The sequence below is a fragment of the Eutrigla gurnardus genome (genome assembly GCF_963514095.1).
Source record: "Eutrigla gurnardus genome assembly, chromosome: 14".
Lineage (NCBI taxonomy): Eukaryota > Metazoa > Chordata > Actinopteri > Perciformes > Triglidae > Eutrigla > Eutrigla gurnardus.
The window spans coordinates 16,131,778-16,154,679 of NC_139937.1; the positions used below are offsets into that span (position 1 = coordinate 16,131,778).

General features: G+C 42.2%; 1 protein-coding gene across 1 annotated transcript; it reads left to right on the top strand.

Annotated features, from left to right (window-relative positions):
• nipal2 (NIPA like domain containing 2) lies at positions 1-22,652 on the top strand. Its single transcript, XM_084027885.1, has 11 exons — positions 1-205; positions 8,797-8,865; positions 10,246-10,414; positions 14,843-14,902; positions 15,594-15,715; positions 17,597-17,693; positions 17,973-18,108; positions 18,296-18,384; positions 21,740-21,803; positions 21,889-21,986; positions 22,182-22,652. Exons 1-11 carry the CDS (start codon positions 104-106, stop codon positions 22,289-22,291), a joined length of 1,116 nt encoding a protein of 371 aa, XP_083884011.1. The 5' UTR covers positions 1-103; the 3' UTR covers positions 22,292-22,652.
• Positions 22,653-22,902: the final 250 nt, after the last annotated feature.

The following is a 22,902-nucleotide window of genomic DNA, read 5'->3' on the forward strand; positions in this document are numbered from 1 at the left end:
TTTCCCTGTGTGTGCTCGCGCTGAAGAGGACGTGGGATGCGCGCGGGATGGGATGAGGTGAAATGAACGAGGATGTGAAGAGAGTCTAGAAAGAAGAAAGATCATGTCCTTTTTAAACTATAAGGAAAACATGACGAATTCAAGTTCTCCTGACCTGACCCCACCTCAGGCTCACAGGGCTGAGATCATGGAAAATCCTCTGCGGGTAAGTTTGTTGAAGTTTCAAACAGTTCTGTCTGGTGAAGAGGACAATGTTTATTTGGAGTGGAGCATAAAAGGTGGGCTGCGAGACGATTGTTTTGGCTATAGCAGATAATAGTTGTTAATTCAGGGGAGTTATGCATAATATGGATTGTGAGAATTTAAAGTCTTTGATCAGGCAGTTCATTTAAATAATGTGGACAAGATTTCACACTTTTTACAATTTAAAGATATAAAAACAAGAACATAATACTTCCTTAAAATACTAATTGAAAAATAATCAAAAGGCTAGAGTATCACCTTTATTAGTTTTCCCAAATGTCACTGGAAACACCAGCTGTTTTGTTTAATAGGTGACATATTCATTTTGCTGACTGTACATGTGATATAAACCAAGTTTCAGCTGTTCAGCAGGCAGAAGAGATGTTTTCCCTTTACTAACTTTCAGGAACTACTTTCTCTGAACTCACTTCGGAACAGGACGTTACGAATGTCCAAGAGGAGATAAAGTCTGAAAAAATACTGGGCAGTCAAAATGTCAAAATATAACCTCAGCTTCAAAAGCTCTTTGGGTAATGAGCAGTCAGTGTGGGTGAGGAAGGCAGACAGTGTGGAGATCTATCGGCGTTGGCACCTGTCACAGTTATTTTCTAAAGTGATCGTGAATGTTGAAAGGTCGCTCTTTTGGGCTTTTAGCTTTGTTTGTGAACTCTCATGTTGTTACTGTAAAGTCTCTCTCTTCAACTGTGTGTGTGTGTTATTGTACAGCGTGTGTGTCCTCTGCCCTCCTACTCTTATGCAGACGCACATTCTTCTCGTGCTCATCTTCCCCTGTCAGTGTGTTTCCCTCTGTGTGACATTAGCATCAGAGGGCAGAGACAGAGAGTAACAGAGGAGGGATGAGAGGCGTGAGTAATGAGTAATGGCCCATGGGTGGGTTGCGAGAGAATAGATCTACTGTAAGAGGATGGAGCAGCTGGCTAATGGTCCCAGCTACCCACCGTCCCACGGAACATCCCGGGCACAATATCTGCCTGTCTCGCACTTTGAACGCCGCCCAGAGTTGTTGATGTGGCACACCGAGGTTCTTAGAGATCGCCCCGCTGGTTGGCTAACCTGTTACGGGACAGGAACAGAAGTCATGGGAAGTCTGATAAGAAGTAACTGGAGCTGTGATGTTGGAAGGTCACTGTAGGTGGCGCTAGAAATGAAGGGATGCTTTTTGTGTGCGCTTGGCCTGAATTAACTTTTTGGGTATGCTTGTGGGCCAACCACATTTTTACTTTGCATGCGTTGTGACAAAATTACAATTAATCTTCATGGCCTGAAAACACCCCCTGATGGCCAGCAGAGAGAATGCAAACTTAAGGCACTTCAGAATTGGCTTCACTTTTCAGACCTTTTGCCTTCTGGTGCAAATGGGTATACCCTTTCTATTTCCTGGAGCAAATCGGTAAAGTGTGTGCAGAATTTGCATTCAAGAGCTTCACTGCTTGTTCCCGTGGGAGGAAGTATTTCTGCGAATAATTTGGCTACATCATCGTGTTTTCAGAGTTTCACTCCATCACTTCGGTTCAGAGCAGGTCATTTTCCACAGCTACCGGCTCCATGTATTTGAGAATATTCACTGTCCTTCAGGGGTTTTTGGTGACCCGCTGATAGTATATTCCGTCTACACAAGATACGTGGCATTTTTTGGGGGCATTTTGCCATATAATTGGTTGAGTGCATTCTTACTCACAGGGCAATGAATCATTTAGATTTTTAAAGATCCTATTGCCCTTCCTCTTCTCAGCCCTTAGAAATGTAGAATAGCATAATAGTGAGCATTTTCCATCATCCCCATCCTCTTTGTTATTGGATTTAAATTACATATCGCTACTTTCATCTGACCTTGATCACCGTCTGTTCACAGCATTTGTTCAGTCAGGCATTAGTACTGTGGTAAATGTTTGAGCCATCAATGACGCAAAGTGTGGGCGGCGCACTGAGGAGTTTTGTGAGCACGTCATCGCTTAACCTTGGTGTTAATTTGTGTATATAATCTATCATTTATCTGACGTAATAAAGTCAGGTATGAATATCTTCTCCATCATTTTCTCTTTGTCGTCTCTCGCTCATCCACGGTATCTTTCTGTGCTGAGCCTCTTCTGTACCCATCCCCTCTGAGCAGAAACTGACGGGCTTCATCCAGAGATCAGCCCATCCCAGGGAGGGACAGATCCCCATTGTCAGTGGACACAAAGGGCCATGCTGTCTGTCTGTCTGTCTGTCTGTCTGTCTGTCTGTCTGTCTGTCTGTCTTCAGTGTCCTAGAGGAGGAGGAGGATCCGTGCCGTCAGTCCCTCTATCAGCTTTAAGACCCATCGGGTTCCTGTTGTTTCAGCTTTAGTTTAGATTCATGCCGTGTTCTGTTCTGATCCAGTTTGCTTAGCGCTACTTCACGCCTATGAAAAATTGCTTGTCACTAGAGTTGCGTGTGTGTAGTATTACATGTGCCTTTATGGGGATGATAAATGTCCTTAGGAGGTTGGATAAGGGGTGCAGGATTAAGGATGTAGTAAGAATATAAATGATGGTAAAAAAATGTCCATGTTTGTTCAGGGTCTGGTGCTTTGTCCACTATTATAACACACTTTAATCATCTATATCTGGTAAATGATCCCGTTGTTTCTGGGTGGATTTTTCCTTGACCAGTCCAACATGTGTGTTTGATGAAGTCTTCTGTAATTGTTTTGTTTTATTGAGTTTGTTCCAGGCCACATCAGCAATTATGCTCCAGCTCTCTTTTGTCAAAATGTAATTAATTTGAAAGTGGGATTCAGTTGCATAAATTGTCACCAAAGAACTGACAGTTAACGAGCAAACAACACAACCCACAATGACACCGACTCTGAACAGCACAGTTTTTGAATTAAGTTTTAAACGTCTTAACTAGAAACCGGAAAATGACTGTGAGTCTTGGAGAATTGGATTTGTTAATCTGACGCTGATATTGATTGAGGAAGCCAGAGAACAGAACAAAGAGAGATCCCAGTGTTCTATTAGTCAGCACTTATAAGTCATGATGACACAAACTCAAACAAAAGGAGTCCAACTGCAGCAGTCAAGTGTGTTCGACTATCAAGAAACGCAAATCTCAGCGGAAAACTCTGGGAACCGCATCCAACATTCATAATCGAGACACAATCAAGGACTCAAATTTCGTCCAGTGTGGTTTTTCTGTTTACTCTCATGGGTTGAATTAATTTACCTGAAACAAGTTTAAACATTATACAAGTCATGCACGACTGAAAGTTGAAAGAAAAGTGTAATTATATAATAAAGAATACATACTTATAATATTGTATTCAGTTTCTGCCAATAGATCCCTTAAATGCTGTTGTTTTAAACATCACATATCACTCATTTCCAGGTTCATACTTGTAATTTGGGTTTCTCTTCATTGTTAAAAAAACACTTATTTTTTCTAATACTGTCTAAATTAGGAATGTGACTATATAGGATTTTATAGTGGATTGTGATAAAAAAAAAATACTCACAATAAGTATACCCTGGTTAATTTCCATTATTGTGATAATTGTAAAAATTGGCACGTGCACTTGAAAATGTCCTAAATTCAAAAATACAGTAAACAAAAATGTATTCACCTAAGGTGACCTTATCTGTGATGCAAACAATTATGTATTCATTATTTATCATTCTTTTTTCCTTCTTTGCCATTTTAAGAGGTTTAAACATATTTTGATTGTCATAATATCTTGCAATGTGAGCGTGAATGGTTGTTTGTCTCTACATGTCGGCCCTGCGATAGACTGGCGTCCTGTCCAGGGTGTACCCTGCCTTCGCCCAATGACAGCTGGGATCGGCTCCAGCCCCCCCGCGACCCTGAATACTGGATAAGCGGTAGAAAATGGATGGATGGATAATATCTTGCGTTCAATTTATTCTGGCCAGAATAATTGTGGCATGACATTTTCATATCGTCCCTTGTGTATCCTGAATCTGCCGAAAACGCTCTGTTTTAGCGCCCGTCTATTTAAACCGCCATCCTGAAAAAAAGCCCAATCTACTCTAATTGATCAACTTTGCACAGGTCGTTCTCAAGTCGTGGGTGCAGTTACTCAGATGGAGAGGGGGCGGTTTATTCTAATGAGCCTTCATGTGACACAGGAAGGGGAGTCACATCTGATTGATTGTTGAATCACATGTTTTCAGCCCACGACAAAACTGACTGTGTTGTCTTATTTCAGTTTGTTTACAGAAACCCAAATCTATGTGCACAAGCACTGAAAAAGTGTCATATGCCCCCTTTAAGTACAGTAGTTGAGTTCATACTTAGCTACTCTCCACCCTTGGATAGATGAAGTGACCTTATCTTATTGCAGTTTAATAGCAGATAATTGATCAGCTTTGTGAAACATCAGTGGCGAAACCCAAAGTAGGAAACCCACAAGTACGGTGCAGCTCAGGGAGCTTTGTGCTGTGAAGTCTCTCTCTTTCCTTGGGTAAAGTTAAGTGGGTAATGTTTGCCAAGCAAGCCACAAACCAAAGGCACTCCCAGTGTACCGGCCTCGCCTGCCTTGTTTGCTCTTCCCGTGACAGGAAAACTCTCTCCCTCCCGCTCGGTGTTTACCTTCCTCTCTGCCCTCACAATGGATTTGCCTCCCTCTCTCTCCCACCAATAATGAGTCAACAAATTAAGCCAAAAGAGAGAATAATTTTACTGTAATTACATTGAATTCACTGGCTGGCGAGCTCAAATCCAACGTGAACAAATCCAATCAAAAAAAAAAAAAAAGGTGAGATGGATCTCTTCTCTCGCTTCAAAGTGCCACATCTCCAGGGTGAAGTCTGGGGAATAAACTATCCTCAGGCTTTACGTCCACCTCCTCGTACGCTTAACACAATGCTGCTCATGCAGCCGCTTACACTGCTTGTCCTGTCGTGCTTGACAAGGTTATTGATCCTGATTTAGTGAACAGAGCACATCCGTCTGATCATGAATTACCACAGAGCACAGTAGTCATCCCTTACACAGTACAGTCAGTCCACCTCTCTCTCTCTCTCTGTCTGCTTCAACATTTGAGGATGGAGTCTATCATTGTACGCCCCACACACACACACACACACACACACAAATGCACACGTTTGTGTGTGTTTTTTGTGCGACTGATGCGATATCAGTCCCCTAGGAAGCTCATCACCGAGCCGCCCATCTGCCCCCCAAATCCTCCTCCTAAATCCTGTTTACCTCTGAAGCACTGCAAGCATCATCACACACACAATCACAAATGTTTAAACTAACACACACACACACACACACACACACACACACACACACACACACACACACACACACACACACACACACACACACACACACACACACACACACACACACAGGAGTCAAAATCCTGTTTACCTCTGTCACAGGTCAGTGGACTCATCACACTTGGCGAGCAGAGGGTGAGGAGAAGATAGAGGCAGACTGTGAAATATAGAGGAGTGTATGCGGTGGCTTCTAGTTTTAAATTACCCAGAAATCCACTGGGTTTACAATCTTTCATCAGGTTGGAGAGTAAAGGATGAGCTTGTGTTATGCAATAACGAGGGCACAACACAAGTGGTTTGACTTTAAAGTGGGCTGTTGGGGTGTGCTCAGATGAGTCAAGGGTAATTAATAATGGGCTGAAGGTAATTCTCGGTTAGAATGGAGAAAGGTTAGGGTTAGGGTTTAGAGTTGGGGTTAGGGCTCCTCTTCAGACTATATATATTCCCTGGCAGCAGTTGGGTGTGTTACATCAACTATTGTATCAACCATATTGTACTGTGATAGTGTATTCCAGCCGTGTTTAGGAAGACAGAAGACAAATTAGAGAAATTAGACCCTAATTAATCTCCAAACCGAGATGCAAGCGTGGGAGTCATTGTCATAGTATTATTATGGTATTCTGGATAGTGTTGGTAATTGTGGCCACCCACCTATGAAACGCATCATTTTTTAAAAATTGTTTTTAATTTTAGGCCATACTAGCAGGTGCAGCTCTAGGAATGGCAATATCTGTTGTTTGCCAGCAGTGCCAAAGTACAGTTTTACAGAGATGCCAGCATTCATTCCAGTGAAAATGTAATATTGTTTGTAAAAAGGGCAATGCAAGTGTGCAACACAATATTATTTTACAATTTGTAAGTAAAAACCCTGATAGTTTGTGAGTGTCTGTAGTCCAGCAGTGATGCAGCAGTGTAAGTCACCTCACCCACAGATCCAAAGTTAACATCATCAATTTGTCTGGTGTTCCTTTGTACGCTTCACTGCAGTTTCTGAGGCTGAGGGTTGTTACTTGTGCACAGAATGAGATTTGTTCTAAGCTATAATGACAGCTCCTTCCCCTCAGGGTGCAAAGACAAGTTTCATATTTTCACTGAGGATACTTAATAATGTGCTCTGGCAGAGCACTGGATGACCTTTGGATTGTGTGATAGTATACACTCCATTCAGTCTGGTTTGACCACATGTTGTCTCATAGTATCAGATGGATATTATGGACAATAACCCACTGCCCGACTTATCTTCCAGAATGGACCACAGAACCTCAGCATTGACTCTCTCTGCTCTCTTTCTATTGTTACCATCTCTGCCCGGAGAATAATGCCAATGTGTGTGCATCCGTGAGTGAGTGTGCATCTCTGTGTCTGTCCACGGCTAATCTCATATTCTGCTGCAGCACACTGCATCATATTTCGGGTTATCAGTTGTGGCCGCATGCTCAAGGACCTCTCGAGGATGCGGTGACTCAAAACTTTCTGAAAACGCCTGTTTTGTACTGCCATTGACAGCTTGCTGACTCCTCACTCACTACTCTTAACTGGTCCCTGGCCAGTAGTAGATGCCACAAGTGATTACACAGCTGAGTGGATCTTCAACGCGACGCCTATACCCTGAGACAAAGTGTGGCGATAACAGTTTGCTTACTTTTATTGCTACTTCTGAGTAGTCACTCAGCGGTCTGACTCAGCTGTCAGATATCTTATTGAGTTTCATTTTGTTTTGGCAAGATTGTATAAAATGTCTAATGGAATAACCTTGAGCAGATTGCCTGCATACATCGCAGCTTGTTTTTACAACGTCTTACAGCCCATTAGTGTCAGATGGGGGTTCGCCAATTGTAGGTTGTGTTCATTCAATCAAACAAGTGGTTGTTGCAGACTGGTGGAGATCTGCACTTGACTGAGTGCACCTTTTCAGTTTGATATCTAGTATTGCTGTCTTCCCATCTTTTTCTTACAGCTCCATTCTTCCTTCCTCTCATTTTAAAGCTCCTCCGCCTACTTTTGTCTTTGGTTTAATTCTCATCACCGAATCTGCCCTCTCTCTCTTCTCTCTGCCCTCCCTTTTTCTTATAAGCTCTTTCAAGGGATAAATACTTGGATGTGCATGACTGCTGTTACTTCTTCAGTGATTGAGTTTCTTTCTTTAGGTTTTCATCATTCACATTCCACCCCCTCTACGCTTTTTAATTTCTTTGAAAACTTTGTCCGCCCACAGCTACTGGTATGTTTGTGACCTAAAATGAAATTACCTCTTGGCGATCATTTTATGAGCATACGGGGGGGACGTAGCATAATGCATTCTTACAGTAAAAAATACTGCAGTTTCTCCTTCCATCACTCAAACACCAATTATGCATTCCTGCTGTGAGTTGGCTAGAAAAGTTGACAATATTGCCCAACTGGGATTTTTCTCAAGAGCTTTGCCTGCTCTTTAGCCACACAAGTGCCGTGGCTCGAGGGGTGGCAGTGGCAGTCCACCACTTCTGTGTGAAGTATCCTAAGAGCCATCAAATAGATTGAATTGGCATGAAACTTTATACAGACATATAGTCTCCAGAGGATGACACCTGACTAAATGTTGCTATCTACTAATTTTGTATATGTTGCCATCATCAGGTTAAATTATAATTGTTCAATATTTTGGTTCCTTAACAAATACCTGTTAACTTAAATCGGAAATGCTAGCATAACATGCTATGATGGCGAACAACCTAGTAAACATTTTATCTGTCAACCATCAGCATCTTAGCATTGTCATTGTGAGCATGTTAGCATTCTCACACCTTAATATTGTTTAAATAATGACACTTCAATCTGGCTCAGATTATCAATTTCTACCAACAAGGCACGCTACATTGCCGGAGATCTATTCCCAAAACCTTGCTTATGTGTCATTGCCAGGGTGTTTGTGTGTGTAAAGGTGTGTACCAACCTCCATCCATTGACCTTTGTGAGGTGTCGTGTTTCGTGGGAGAGTTAAGAGGATGAGAGTTTTTTTTTTTTTTTTTTTTTTGCATATGCCTGTTTATTGTTTTACTGCATGTGTTTGTGTGGGAATTGAAAGTTTAATATCACGAAAACCCTTGAAGCCTGTGTTTCCTTTGAACAAAGCACCAATGGAACAACAGTCTCTGTGGTTGTCATGGGAATGACAGATGTGGCAACTAGAGGGAAGACTTGCAGGGATTATTATGGGGTGTTTGTTATGTGACAAGCAGAGCATCCCCTAATCGTGTGCCTGTTTACTGTTTGTTCCCCACAGATTTATCTCCTGGGAATCATAATCTCCATATGTGGGAATATCCTCATCAGCATTTCACTCAACATACAGGTAGGACACACTGGAATCCAGCTGTACAGCAGACACTTCACACTCAGCAGTCACTTAATGCCTGTTAAGACAAATTTTCAACACTTGTAGACTGCCTCTCTCCGAACAGTTTGATCTCCCTTTAGGAAACTCATCAGGATCTCAGTGGGCAGGCACTGACTATGTGATCTGCTGACAAAGTTCAGCGCAGCCATTGTGTAGCAGACAGCAGAAATGGCATTGTATTTTATGCCAATAAAGCCTATTTTAATAAGAAATAATAGAAGTGAGAGTTTAAATATCAGGGGTCGTAGGTAGTCTGTCTGTCTGTATGGGGCCTTGAACCGGTGACCCTCTGGTTCCCAAGCCAACCCCACAGATGGAGTTACTGCAGCCCAGTTGAAATAGTTAGCTACAAATTAGCTTAAAATCATGTATTTGAAACAGTGAGCTAAAAGTTAGCGACAAGTCATAGATGAACTCTAGAGGAAATCGTTGGCTAAAATGTAGTGGTGCAGGAATGAGTCCTGAAACCCAGAAATGAGTACGTATTTTTGCACTTCCAGGTCTTTTTAATGTGTTTTAAATTGGGTTAAAATTTGCTAAATGTAAATGATAAACTGTTGAAATAGTTAGCTAAAAGTAATGGGAAACAGTTGAATTGGTTCGCTATAATTAGCAAAAAGGAATGGGTAAAGAGTTGAAATAGTTAGCTAACATTAGCTAAAATTAATGGATAAACAGTTGAAATGGTTAGCTAAAAGTAATGGGTTAATAGTTCAAACAGTTAGCTAACGTTGTGGTTTCTTTGTTTCCTTCTTTGGACAAAAGCGTCTGCTAAATGACCTAAATGTAAATGTAAATGCAACATTAGCTGAATGTAATGGGTTAACAGTTGAAATAGTTAGCTGAATGTAATGGGTAAACAGTTAAAAAATAGTTCCCACAGATGATAAAGTAAGTGATAAAGTAATGTCTGTTGCTCACTCTGTTTTCAACAACAACAAAAACTCTTGATGCAGGTGCAGAAAATGTTTGGCAGCGGCAAGCTGTGTGTGTAGGCGAGATTTAAAAGGCTGATAACCATTTTTTATTATCCAGTGTGAGCTTGTAAAATAGAATTGTTAATGATCATGAGGTATGCATTTGCATTTGCCTTGTACAGCTTCCCGCCTCATTGATTTGTTTAATTGGTGTCATGTCTCTTCTGGGATGAAATGCTTATCAGCAGATGGTGTTGTGGTGTGGCAGCTTATGTAATGCTGTATCACATCTAAAATGCCATCTTTATTAAATTTAAAGTGTTTTTTTGTCTGTGTAAGGCTGTGAAGTTATCTGTGTTATCTCCAGTTATTAGCTCTGTTAAATGTGACCGATGCCTCTGGCTCCTCTTCCTGACAGAAATATGCTCACGTCCGTCAGTCCCAGCGTGGCTCCAAGCCTTACTACAAGTCTGTGATGTGGTGGTGTGGTGTGGTTCTCATGGGTTTGGGGGAGCTGGGGAACTTTGCTGCCTACGGCTTTGCCCCAGCATCGCTTATAGCCCCGCTGGGCTGCGTGTCTGTCATAGGTGAGTGTGACCTTTCCCCCCTCCTAATACATTATCCTGCATAAAGGCGACAGGAAAGGTTGCTTCCTTGGGGAACAACAGGAGATGTTGACAGTTTTTATGGGATACAAATGGGTGCTATATGACACAATACAGATACTGCAGGCTTACGAAAGTTGCATATAAAGTCTCAGTTTTTTTTTTTTTATAGAAATGGTCACTCCATTGTTACAGCATTAATTTTTTCTTTAAAACCGTAAACAGGTGGATACAATTTTTTCATGAGCTTGGATAATGTAAAAAATGTATCATGTTCTTTGTTTCCTTTTTTTGACAAATGTACTTATTGTAAGTCGCTTTGGACAAAAGCGTCTGCTAAATGACCTAAATGTAAATGTAAATGTATCACCAAAACAATGGGCTGAAATCAGCAATCAGTAAACACAAAACACTGTTATGTTGGGAAAGAGATGAACATGAAATCACAATGATTTAAGCAGCAACCCAGCTTAAATATCCTGGTTGTAATTACAAAGAAAACTGAAACTGAATTTGCAGATCAAGAGAACAAAAATGAATTCAGTTAAATTGCTGAATGAATAATATGAAACATCCTGTGGAAATTAATTTCTGCTTGCCTGGACAATTTTTGAAAAACTGCAAACCTTTTTGGCTCGTTAGCTCTAAAACAAAGTGAGATCAACCAAAAGCAGATTTAGTTTCCCTGTTTTATGTGAATATTTATAGAGGCCTTTCAGCACTTCACAAATGTAAAAAAAAAGATTAGAGAAACATCTAAGAAATCTTTTTTCTGTCCCGTTACTAATCTCACAATCCATCATAAATATCACATAACCTCTAGGAAAATCCTGACCCGAGTTACATCTTGAGAACACTGAATGTTGACCTCATTCAGTGGAGTTTCTGAAAAAGTTTTGAAAAGAAACTTCCAACTGTTGCTTTACAGCCCCACCTAGCAGGCCACCATGTAGGTGTATGCTCATTTTCCCCCCCAGTTGCCAAGTTGAAATCGAGCACTGGACCCAGAAGATGAACATACACACTTCCACCCTTCGAATTTTATGGGTGATTCAGGAAGTCCAATTACATCCGTCATTATAAATTCAACGAACCACGGGAGAAAGGCTCATTTTTACAGCCCGCAGTGTGAGCTAAAGCTGTCACCAAGTAAGCCTGGATTCATAAGCCAATCAAAACAAGGTGGGCCCAGTCGCTACAGCTAGCGGCGGCTCATTGCAAACACTCTGAACACAGGTTAAATATTGAGCAGGTTCACTTCTTACATCCCGCCACCCATCACTTACCGCGCTGGAGGTGGTGGTGAGTCATGGATATAAATGACGGCTATTACCCCGACGCTCCTAACGATTTTCCCACACTCACGTCCCACAAGTGGATGAATGGGTCGAATAAAGTGCTGAGCGAACCACAAATCTTGTTTAAGAAGGCTGCACCTCTTGCACGCTGTAGTCTTGCAGGGCGTTGCTTCTGAGTGCAGTGACCTCTTAATGCATCATCAGTGTGTGTAATGCTGTCATGATCACTCTCTTTAAAAGCCACAGGTATTAATCACTGCGCTCATTTCCAGTTCACAATCTTTATCATCCCCATGAAATCCACTGATTGCGGGAGGCCGGCCTTGCATCGGAGTGTGCACGTAGAACACGCAGCTGAGGAGTGTCTTGAAGGAGCGTCCTGAACAATTAATGAAGGGGGAGACGAAGAGGTGAGGAAGGGTGAGGAAGGGAGAGGAAGATGTCTGCAGCTGTGACACAATCTGTCCTCCTCAGAGCTGATGGGAAAAATCTGCCTTTCGTGTCTCCGTTCCCACCTCACGCACACATTGTATGCAAATAAGCAACACACAAATGCGTGTGTAAAAAGGTTTTGTTTTTTTGACCAGAGATGCTTCTCACACACACACACACACACACACCCCTCCTGCGGTGTTGTTGTGCCTGCTTTTTCCGAGAGCTGTGTGAAGGCTCGGTGGGGGGGTTGGAGGGGACAGACAGTGGGAGGCCTTGGCTGAGTTAAGCAGAGGGAGGTAAGTGGTTGAGTGAGTAGAAGAGGGGAGAACGGAGGTTGGCTGCTGAGAGAAGAACATGGGGATAGACCGATAGAAATGAACAACGGGCAGAGACGTATTGGGGAAGCGGAGGAAAGAGAGCCGATGACGCTGCCGTCATCCACCTGTCCCTGTCACACTGGAACGCTGACACTCCACGGAGAGCAATTACTACCGTCTCCGTCCACAGAGCCCACCGGTCTCTATTAGGAACGACAGCATCATCCTCAATGCTGTCAAGTGGAGAAGAGGATCAGCTCTCTCCATCATCAACGCCGCAGCGTTGCACGCAGATGTCACACCTGCAGATGCTTAAGATTTGTGTGGCTTCAATTAAAAGTGTTAATGTGGAAAAAAAAGCGCGGTTGTTACGGTATTTCACTCACTCTCAGAACTAGAACGTTTATTTTTCTAATATCTAATATCCGTTTCTGTCTTAATTCTTAGTGATGATAGGACAAGAGAGCTTCCAACAGGCACTGATTTTTGTGCCATGATGAACGTACAATGTTATATTGGAGCTTCTCTGGGAGATGACAGCCCGACTTTAGCTGCTTTCATCTGTTCATGTCAGATACGTGAGGTGAAAGAATGTTTGACATGTTTCCCCACAGGGGGGGTTCCCATTACTACATATCTGAGAGAGAGAGCACGTGGACACACACACACACACACACACACGAGCAGTGACACAACTATGTACCCAAGAGGTTACCACATTTCTCATTTTATCAAGCCGTGTGAATCTCACTTTGTGCGGAGTTGCTATGGTTACTTGTTAGATCCTGCCAGCCCCAGTGGCAAAAGAAGGAGTCCTAAATGTATATGCGATCATGCTCGCAGCATGAAATATTTAGCAACCGACCGTTTCATCAGAATACCAACGAGAGTCTTTATAAACTTGCAACGTAACAGTAACGTCCCCGCGGCATCGTGCACATCGGCGCCTTGTTACAAACGTCTCCCTCGCAAAGACTCCATCAGCATGATGCTGTTTATAGGTGCCGACACTGAGCACACTTGAGGGGACATGTTTGCCTTAATTCAACTGAGTTTAATAAATCTGCTATTCTGCTCTACACTCAATGTTTAATATGCACATTTAGAACCTGTCTGTCATCCCGCCACACCCTCAGTAATCCCGTGTGTGACACAGTGAGCTGTTTATGCTCCGTCGCTAATCTCTTTATAATGGTGTCAAAGCCTGTACACAAACTCAAACTGACTGTTTTTCAGTATTATCCATCATTTTCTTGTAAATGCGTCTGCCTGCCATCACCTGGCTTCCACAGTTGGAATACACCAATACAACCACAGTAAAGGATGTGAAATGAGGCCCTCGGTGGTGTTATTTAGTGTCGAGGACCTCCAACATGGCAGCCACACTGTGTTATGTAAAGAGACCTCCTCCCTGACATGCTGCTGTCAGCCTGTCCCCTGCCCGTTTGTCTACTAGCTTGTCTCCGTGTCTCAGGCAGTGGCCACCCATCCGTCTGTCTGCGTGTTTATCATATGTCTGCATGCGCATCTGCCTGTCGCCCCATCCGTCTCTGTGACAGCCCAGCCCTGTATGTTTATTCATCTCCGTCGCTTCGCCGCGTTTCCCGTGGAAACATTACCAAGATTAATCTGGAGCCTTTGCTCATGTGGAACTGATTGCTCCTCAGCATCCCCGTTTTTGACAATGATATTGATGAATGGGTTCGTGAAACAATGCGGCATGGAACGGCGTCTTGCCATAATTTGACGCCGCTGATATGAAGTCCTAACGAGTTCCATCTAGCGAAAGCAAGAATTGATCAATCATCAGGCTGATCAATACAAACATGTCAAACATTGTGCGTATCTATTTATGGATACATGCCTTTACGCTGTATAGCAGAGCTTTATGAGTACATGCAATATGTAGGAGAAATTATAGAGATGTGCACGCTGCACAGAATAATCTCATTACTCCTCCTCAATAACAGTATACACGTATACAGCAGCGTTTGCAACAATATGGATTTAATTGATTATCGAGTCAATATTGAGTTCAGTATCCTGCCTGGGATTAAATTGACTTTCTGCATTAAAAGAAAAATCTATCTGGAATATGAGGCTACAAATATAGCTGTACTTTAATTATGTTTTCATTGTCAGGGGACAAGCATTGATTGTTATGTTATTGTGATTAGGGTTGTTTTCAATCTGCAATTCAAATGATTTGCTGTCTAGACTGTGTATCTGCTTTAAAAAAAACAAAAACATAGTGTTAGATAAAGCTGTGTCCGTTGAGATTATATTCTAGGAGACAGAAGAGGAACTGTGGCATGTTTTACTGACGGCTCAACTAACAGGAATATACTTTCCCTCCCCAGCCAGCGCTGTCATATCTGTGATTTTCCTCAAGGAGACGGTGCGCGCCTCCGACATTGTTGGTAAGCAAACACTGCATCGCTGAGGACATGTGTGTCCTCTCAGATTGCTGCTAGGTTGGAAATGTCTATCAGCGCCACACAGGCCAGCATACTGTTGGTTTCCTTGATTAATCACCAGCACTTTCTTTTTTTTTTGCCAGTTTCACTATGGTCTTGTAATTGCCGAGGGCCATTATCAGCCACTTATTGGATACATTTAATTGTGTGAATGTTTTATTCATAAAGGGGGGACATCGCTGAGAGCTAGCCCTGTTTTTCAGCTGTGCCCTGGTTGTAAAGGGTTATAAAACCCAACCTCAGATGTAAGGTGAATGACAGCCACATTCAGCTAGTTTAGGGATTCCAATTGTATTCTGATGGCCATTCTTATCATACATTAATTATAGTCTACACACATATACAAACCATACTGCAGTGCAGGAAGCATGTGTGCCTGCATTTGTGTATAATAAATATTTCAGCCATATCAGCCTCGGACAATGGAATAAATTGAGTGGCCGAATGCTCATTTGTAAATACAGACAACATAGCTGGTCATGTGACCAGTCCTGCCAGCAATTAAAACATGCAACTGTTTGAATCTCTATAATGATCTTCATTATGAACTGCAGTTTTTGCTAACAGTTTTTGTGCCCATTAAAATAGGCAAGTTAAAACCACAACAACCTCATCGCCTCTCTTTCTTCCACAGGTGGCTCCCTGGCGATAGCGGGAACATACGTCCTGGTGACCTTTGCCCCCCACACTTCAACACACATCACAGCCCAACTGGTCCAGTACTACGCTGTCAGCTGGCACTTCTTGCTTTACTTCGTATGTAACCCTTTAAAAAAGACCAATTATGCTCTTTTCTGGTGCCTAGTTGTATTTCAGGTTCGTGCTAGAACACGTTTACATGCTTTAATGCTTAAAATTATTATTATTTTCCCCCTCCTGGCTGTGCTGCAGCAGCTCTGAAACAACAACTTAGGATGTGGACTAATCTCTCGTTTGCTTGGAGCTGCTGTTTGTGTCTCAGACAGGTTGCTGGACGTTGTACTATTAGCAGCAGCCCACTTAAATATCCTCAAACACATTGCGGTGTACATACGAGCTCCTGTCCTCCCAACCGTGAACCGTGAAGAGGAGCTGAAGGACGGTTGATGAATAACCTGACCTCAGGGGATGCTGCGATTAATCCTTGAACACAAAAAAAGGACTCCTCTGGTTCTTGTGGCTGATATGGATGTGCTCGGCTCTCCGTACAGCTGTTTGTGTTTCGTGGAGTTTGCGAGATGGGGTGTGAGTTCAGAAAAAACTATGTTTCTGCATTCAGTATCAACTAAAAAACGAAATAATGGCCCAACCTCACGGCCCTGACTCTCCTGCTCCGATTTCGCATTACTCACACACCCGTCACAAAAATATAAGTGTTAACACGGTCAACACACCTTGGATGTTTTTAAAGGAAGGTTTTTGCAGTAGAAGGTCACATCCCGCTGCTTTTCCATGATGTTAGGACTCCGGTGATAATAGTATAAGGAGAGAGGGAGCTGTGATTTTCTTGTGGGAGTACAGTGCTGTGTGTGAGTGAGGAGAAAAGAGTGTGACACATCACCGTCATTCAGGAAACTACTTGTAGAAGTGAGGATGAGGATCTGTAGACTTTCTGATATTTATATATTTTTCATTTTATACAGTATTAACCATTATCAGTATATCCAGAGCCAGGGATTCACCTCATTTCTTTTGGTCCAAATTCTGAATTTGTGGAACAATCAATTATCTATCACACAATCCATCACTCCGAAAAGGACAAGAGCTAGCAACACATCGGGGGTGCTAGCCAGTAGTATAAACAGCAAACGGGTGCCCGGGGTAGCAGTGTCATCATTATTCAGGGCACAGCATCTCATCTCAACCATATTCCACTTCCCACTCTCGTCTGGTCCTCTAACCGATGGAAAACACACTCGGAAATAAACACACACAAAAAAAAGGGCTATTTGGATGAAAACAAACAAGAGAGAAATGTTCACACAGAAAATACTGAGAGATGGACTGATGTTTTCATATTGAAATAGTCTTGCTGTGTGTGTGTGTGTGTGTGTGTGTGTGTGTGTGTGTGTGGCAGCAGTGATTGATGGGGAGTAAAAGGGTATTCCGTTTTCCATCTCTGGCAATGCATCGTGAATACTCATCAGCCTGCGGAGCAACAACCTCCAGCTCTTTGGGATGAACTGTAGGCGGTGATTATTTCATCTGGGAGACTTTTAAACAGGGTCGGTGTTATTCATGTGTGCGTCAGGTTAAATGGTATATGACCTAAAATCCATTGAAATAAGCCCTGAAACATATTGACACAAAAAATATCAGTGTGCACTTTCCCCCCCTCAATTCTACTTTTGTACTCCTTTCTAATGTTCCACCATTAGAACTGTGTGTGTTCTATAGCTGTACAAGGACAGCCCTGGGCCCTCCACATTAGAGACCAGCAATTCATTTCATTTTTCTGCCACGGCCATTTGTTTTAATTAAAGCGCCGCACTCGCTGCCTGAACGCAGCCCGTTGTTACATAAATGAGATGGGTCAGTAAAAGCCCAATTTGGAGTGCAATTCGGATTTTCATTTTCTGTGTAAATTTTCAAGGAAATTGGAATCTGAATTTGTCAATTAATGTGCGTCTCTCTCTCTCTCTCTCTCTCTCTCTACAGTCCTTAGAGGTCATCGTCTTCTGCATCCTGCTCTATCTGTACAAGAGGAGGAATATGAAGCACATCGTCATCGTGATGCTGCTGGTGGCCCTGCTCGGTATGAACACATGCAAAGCTGTCTGATTGAGGGCAGAGGTTATGGATTGAACCATTTTAGGTAGTCAGGTTGCTTTGTTGCCTGGCTACCAAAAAATGGACTCGTGCTCTGTCCATTAACTCAGTTAAGAGCATGATGTAAACCAAAAAAAATAAATAAAAAATGATTCACTAAAACTCACTACCGCCTCTGAAATCAGCACGAGCCAATGAGGAAGTCCATCAAGGCCACACTTTGTACAAGTAGGCGCTGATGTGGTCTGCTTCTGTGTTGCTGCAGCCTCTCTAACAGTCATCTCAGTCAAAGCCGTGTCGGGGATGATCACAGAGTCGATAAAAGGCCACCTGCAGCTCATCTACCCCATCTTCTACGTCATGCTTGTCGTCATGGTTGCCTCCTGCGCCTTCCAGCTCAAGTTAGTCAAGGTTTTCTCCCCTCTACCTTCTTTCTTTCTGCCTTTTATTTTTTGTCGTTGTTGCATAAACCCCTCGTGTTTGCCACAGACTGGATGCAATTTTGACTTTCCAGTCCCCGAACAGAGGAAAATAAAACATTAGACATAGGATTGAGCCTCCACATCTTCTGTCCCCCTTTCTCTACAGATTTCTCAATCAGGCAATGAAAATGTTTGATGCCACAGAGGTGGTTCCTATCAACTTTGTGTTCTTCACCGCAAGTGCCATTGTTGCAGGTATGTCAGTCCTAACGCTGTCACCCTCTGTGGGTTGTGTTTTACTCTTCAGTTTTCCTGCTGAAATGATCAGACTCGTCAACAGAAGACTCATATTCTGCATAGCTTGATATTATATATGTATGTATTCCGTTGCTCTGAGCTGCAGTTCTATCCGAACAGGTGTTCCTTTATAGCCACTGTAGTTTATTTTGAGTCAATCCCACGTACATTGTCTCGGTGCCAAAAAACGAAAAAAGAAAAAGTAAACGTGCAATTATCTGCGGCTGAACATTGTCCCCAAGCAAATGCATAATTGATTCGCGTTGAGCGCCGTTTGCTTAAAAATATCAAACTTCATGAAAAAGAAAGCATCTGTGCTTTTTTCACCAAGCAAATGTTTGGTCTGAGACCTTATTGAAGGCATGGACAGGCATCAAGTGAAAGGTGGAGGACAAATGGTTCAAGTAACATCCTTGATCGGCCTAAATGCAGAACACCTGTGTCAATCAGTTGCACCTGTTCGGCTGAGCGTCAAGGGAACGATCGTCCTGGCTAAGGAGAGCTATAAGTTCAAGTCTACTTATATATAGAGACAGCCAAGAAGCAATTTACATGTACACAATACACAGAATACACAAAGGCAGAACACACAGAGAGAAATGCTAAGTAAACATCGGGATGAGGCTTCCGTCTATTCACAGCCAAACACTTGATGTCGATATCCTCGTTGAGAGCCGGTGGTTGTGATGCTCCTAAGGATGGTGTTTGTGTGCACTAATTCTTTGCTTAAGAGGGCGGGTAGTCACTTTAATAACCCCTCTCATCCCATTTGCTCCCTTAGGTTCCAGCGTACAGAGCAGATTACTTTTCATAAAGTGGTGCTTGTTGACAGGATGTTATGTCAGAGAAAGCTGTTCAACTGATTGAAAAGAAGTGTTCTGCATTACGGCTGGTAAAGTGATGTTCCTCGAAACTTTCCTACTCGTTGGAGATGAGCTGCTAGACGTGATCAGGCCTTGACAGCAGTTTTGTTTGCTTTGTAAAACATGTTGTAATTGCTGCTTTGTGTTAATATAATAAAAGAATCACTTGTTTGTATAGCTATTGTAAAAATCCCTATTATAGTTATTATGAACCACAGGAGATATGTTTGTGAACAGATTAAGCCTTCGGTGGAGAGCGAATGCGGCGCCTTGCTCTAAAAAACGAGGTCAGAGCAAATCGGGGTCAAGTCGGCACAAATCTAACCATCATGCATTGTGGGGTGATCAATCCTTGCAGGCTCTCGAATGAGCCTATTCACTTGTTACTGCCTTTGCCTTGAAGAAGGTCTCTTACTGAAAAGTTTGCTTTATAAAAGTGATTTTCGCAGAGATGTGAATGTTTTGTTCCTGTTTTTTTTTTAAATGACAGTGTGACTGAGTCTTTTATTTAACAAAAGTGTATTTTCTTAATCCTAATGAACTCATTTTCTCCTCTTTCCTTGACCTTGTCACGTTTTCCATTGAGGTCAAGGAAAAGTAGGAAAAGACGTTGGGGTGTCGTTTTTGGACTTTTTTGACCGCAGCCAAAGTCAGCAGATATGTCAGCAAAAGAGCCCTCAAACACTCAATTTGACAGTGGGACAGCTCTAAGCCCTCACAGACTTTGCTGGAATGCTCTTCAAAGGAATGCGCTTCAAAGGACTTCCACATTTTAAGGCTTTTCTCAAATTATTTATACTGTCAGCGAAAACTCATTCAAACCGTACATTGACATCTTTCATACATTACATCTTTCATACATTACTGGCATTTTTAAACTTTTAAAGCTACAAATAGTACTTCAAATGGTTCTGAACGCTGTAGCTAACCAAGACTAGAAAATGGAAGTATATAGGCCTAACTCAGATATGTGTCATGGCTGGGTAAACACAGGTGTAATTGATATAATTCATTATGGTCCCATTCTAATTTGTTTCTAGGGGGGGACATATTTCAAAATAAAAGCCTTCCCAACTCTATTCTAACAGGAAGCATGAATGAATGGATGAATACTTGATGGTTTAAAAGCCCATTCTGCCCAAATATGGCTCATTTTACAATACAAGTTTACAGGACTTTATGAGTGCAATGTTATGCATTTTAGCTGTTGGCATTCAAATGCGTTTCGTGACAGAAATTCTCCACTTGAGTTGACAGTTTTCTTTCAAGGACATTCCTATTTTCCAGATAATTTGACCCAAATTACATTGTTCTTTCCAGGAAAATTCTATAAAATTATTTGGATATTGTTCTTAAAGAAGATAAAATCACATCTTTCGCAGTAAGCAGTGGGCTGAGTACACCGACAGTGTAGTGAAGTTAAAAATAAAAAAAAGTAATGTGAGATTTATTCATTGTTGGTTTTGAGACGCAATACTTTTTTTGATGATGTGCTGCAAAACTCAGTTCGCAGTAGTTGAAATCAATTCTTGACACAACACAGTAAAACATGATACACAGTCAAGATGGTGATTCACTTTCCCAACCACTTAAGAGTCAGCAAAAGCCCCAGATTATTTACAGCGTGCGTATTCTGTCCGGGCAGCTCTTTATTATATTCATTATATGTCATAATCGTTTAGCTGTTCAGTCTGAAAACAGACTTAAAAACACTTAATTATGACTCAAAGCCCTTGACAGTGGACCTTCCACTGCCTTGTTTGTTATTATTCTAGTAGATAAATCCCCCAACTACTGGTGACATCACCTCCAGCTATTTCCAGTGCAAGTGCAGCTTCAGTGGAGTGGAATGACAGAAACTTTTCTGGCGGCAAACATCCGTTTTTGGTGTCAATCACTCAGGACAAAAGAGCAACAGCTTCCTTCCCCAATTTTGCACTGGTGTCCTACAATCACACAGGGAGACATCCGTCACAGAGGAGGGGGAGCCACGAGGCGTGTGGTGATTTGAGTTACTCTCACCTTTTTCTTTACAATCTAATGCTACGATATTGCTTTCTCCACCTACACATAAAAACCACAATTGACTGCATTGAACGACAAATTGCTGATGTATTATATCTGGCAGTGTAAGGACATCTGGGGGTGGACTCCTTCTTTAAGATTAGTTTGATTCCACACTGAAGAAAGTGTTTCGGAGGGGGTCATGGCGGTAGAGCAGTGATAGTGTGAGGAAAAGTGAGTTTTCTATTTGATAGTCGGGGGGGATCATCAGCGATGCAGCCAACATTGTCTGTGTTGATACTCACTCTTCATTTCAAAATCAAACTCGTTCCCATCATCATCCCAATGTAATGTGTGCTTAGGATTTTCAGGCCTGTGTTTCACAAACAAAGCACTTTAGATGATCTCCATCTGTCTGCTCCTCCCCCCCCCCCCCCATTTTGCAGGGATAGTATTTTACCAGGAATTTGAAGGCTTGGCATTACTAAACATTTTTATGTTTCTACTTGGGTAAGTATTCAATTACGCACCAGTATATGCCGTTATTATGTAAATGCACTGCAAGATAATATCAGAAAATCTCTCTCTCTCTCAGTTGTCTTCTGTCTTTCCTCGGAGTTTTCCTGATCGCCCGAAACAGGCCAAAAATAAAGCAACAAGATCCCAATTTTATCGCAATGGATAAGATTCCAAGTAAGTTTTTCATCAACTTCCAATCAGCTCTATTAACTGTACAGTGTTACGTATTAGTATTGAGTATGGTGTATTGATTGGCCAGCAGTGACACTAGGAATCCGCTGGCAGTGACCCTGGATTTATGGGACCTGCTAATGTCTGCAGCCCTGGCAGCAGGCTCACTCTAATGAGCTCTGCTGTGTGTGTTCACAGGGAGAAGTCACACCGACAAAGTGCAGCCCGAGACAAAGACAATGACATACGGATCGCTGGCAGCTAAACTCATGTGCAACAGGGCCGGCCCAACACACGACGATTCATAGGACCGGCTCCATCTGTTGGGACTGTAATTTAGGTGGATTTGTATGTGTGTACATTCATCCTCCTGGGTACTTTTTTTAATGGAAATGAACGGTAGGCATCAGTTCTTACCAGCTGCACGGCAGTTTTGGTGGCCATATTGGTATTTCCAGCAGGGTTGCCATGAGGAAGGACTGATGCGATGTAAACGCACCTGGATCACCGCTCATCAATGCCCTCCTCGCAACAGTTTCATAAAAAAAAAAAAAAAAGGAGGAGGCCACTGTGATAAATGGCTTCAAATAGAACATATGTATGATGTTGATCGATTGAATAAATTGGCCTAGGTTCGATCATTTGTCAATAAACAAGGACATGTTTGAAGATTGTCTGAAGATTTCGTGTTATAAGGCAAAATAAGTCCACTACTGCCCTCTAATGGTGAGCTCAAAGACGAACAGACATGTGATCTGTTTAACTGGGGTGAAGTGAATTCCCTTGATATTAAATGACAAACAGAAGTAGTTGAGTAGTAGTTATATACTGTAAATCATCCCTGATGGCTGATCGGTTTAAGCTGCTCGCGCTCGTCTGGCAGGTTTGGATTTTGCGTGTACTCATCATCAGCGTACAA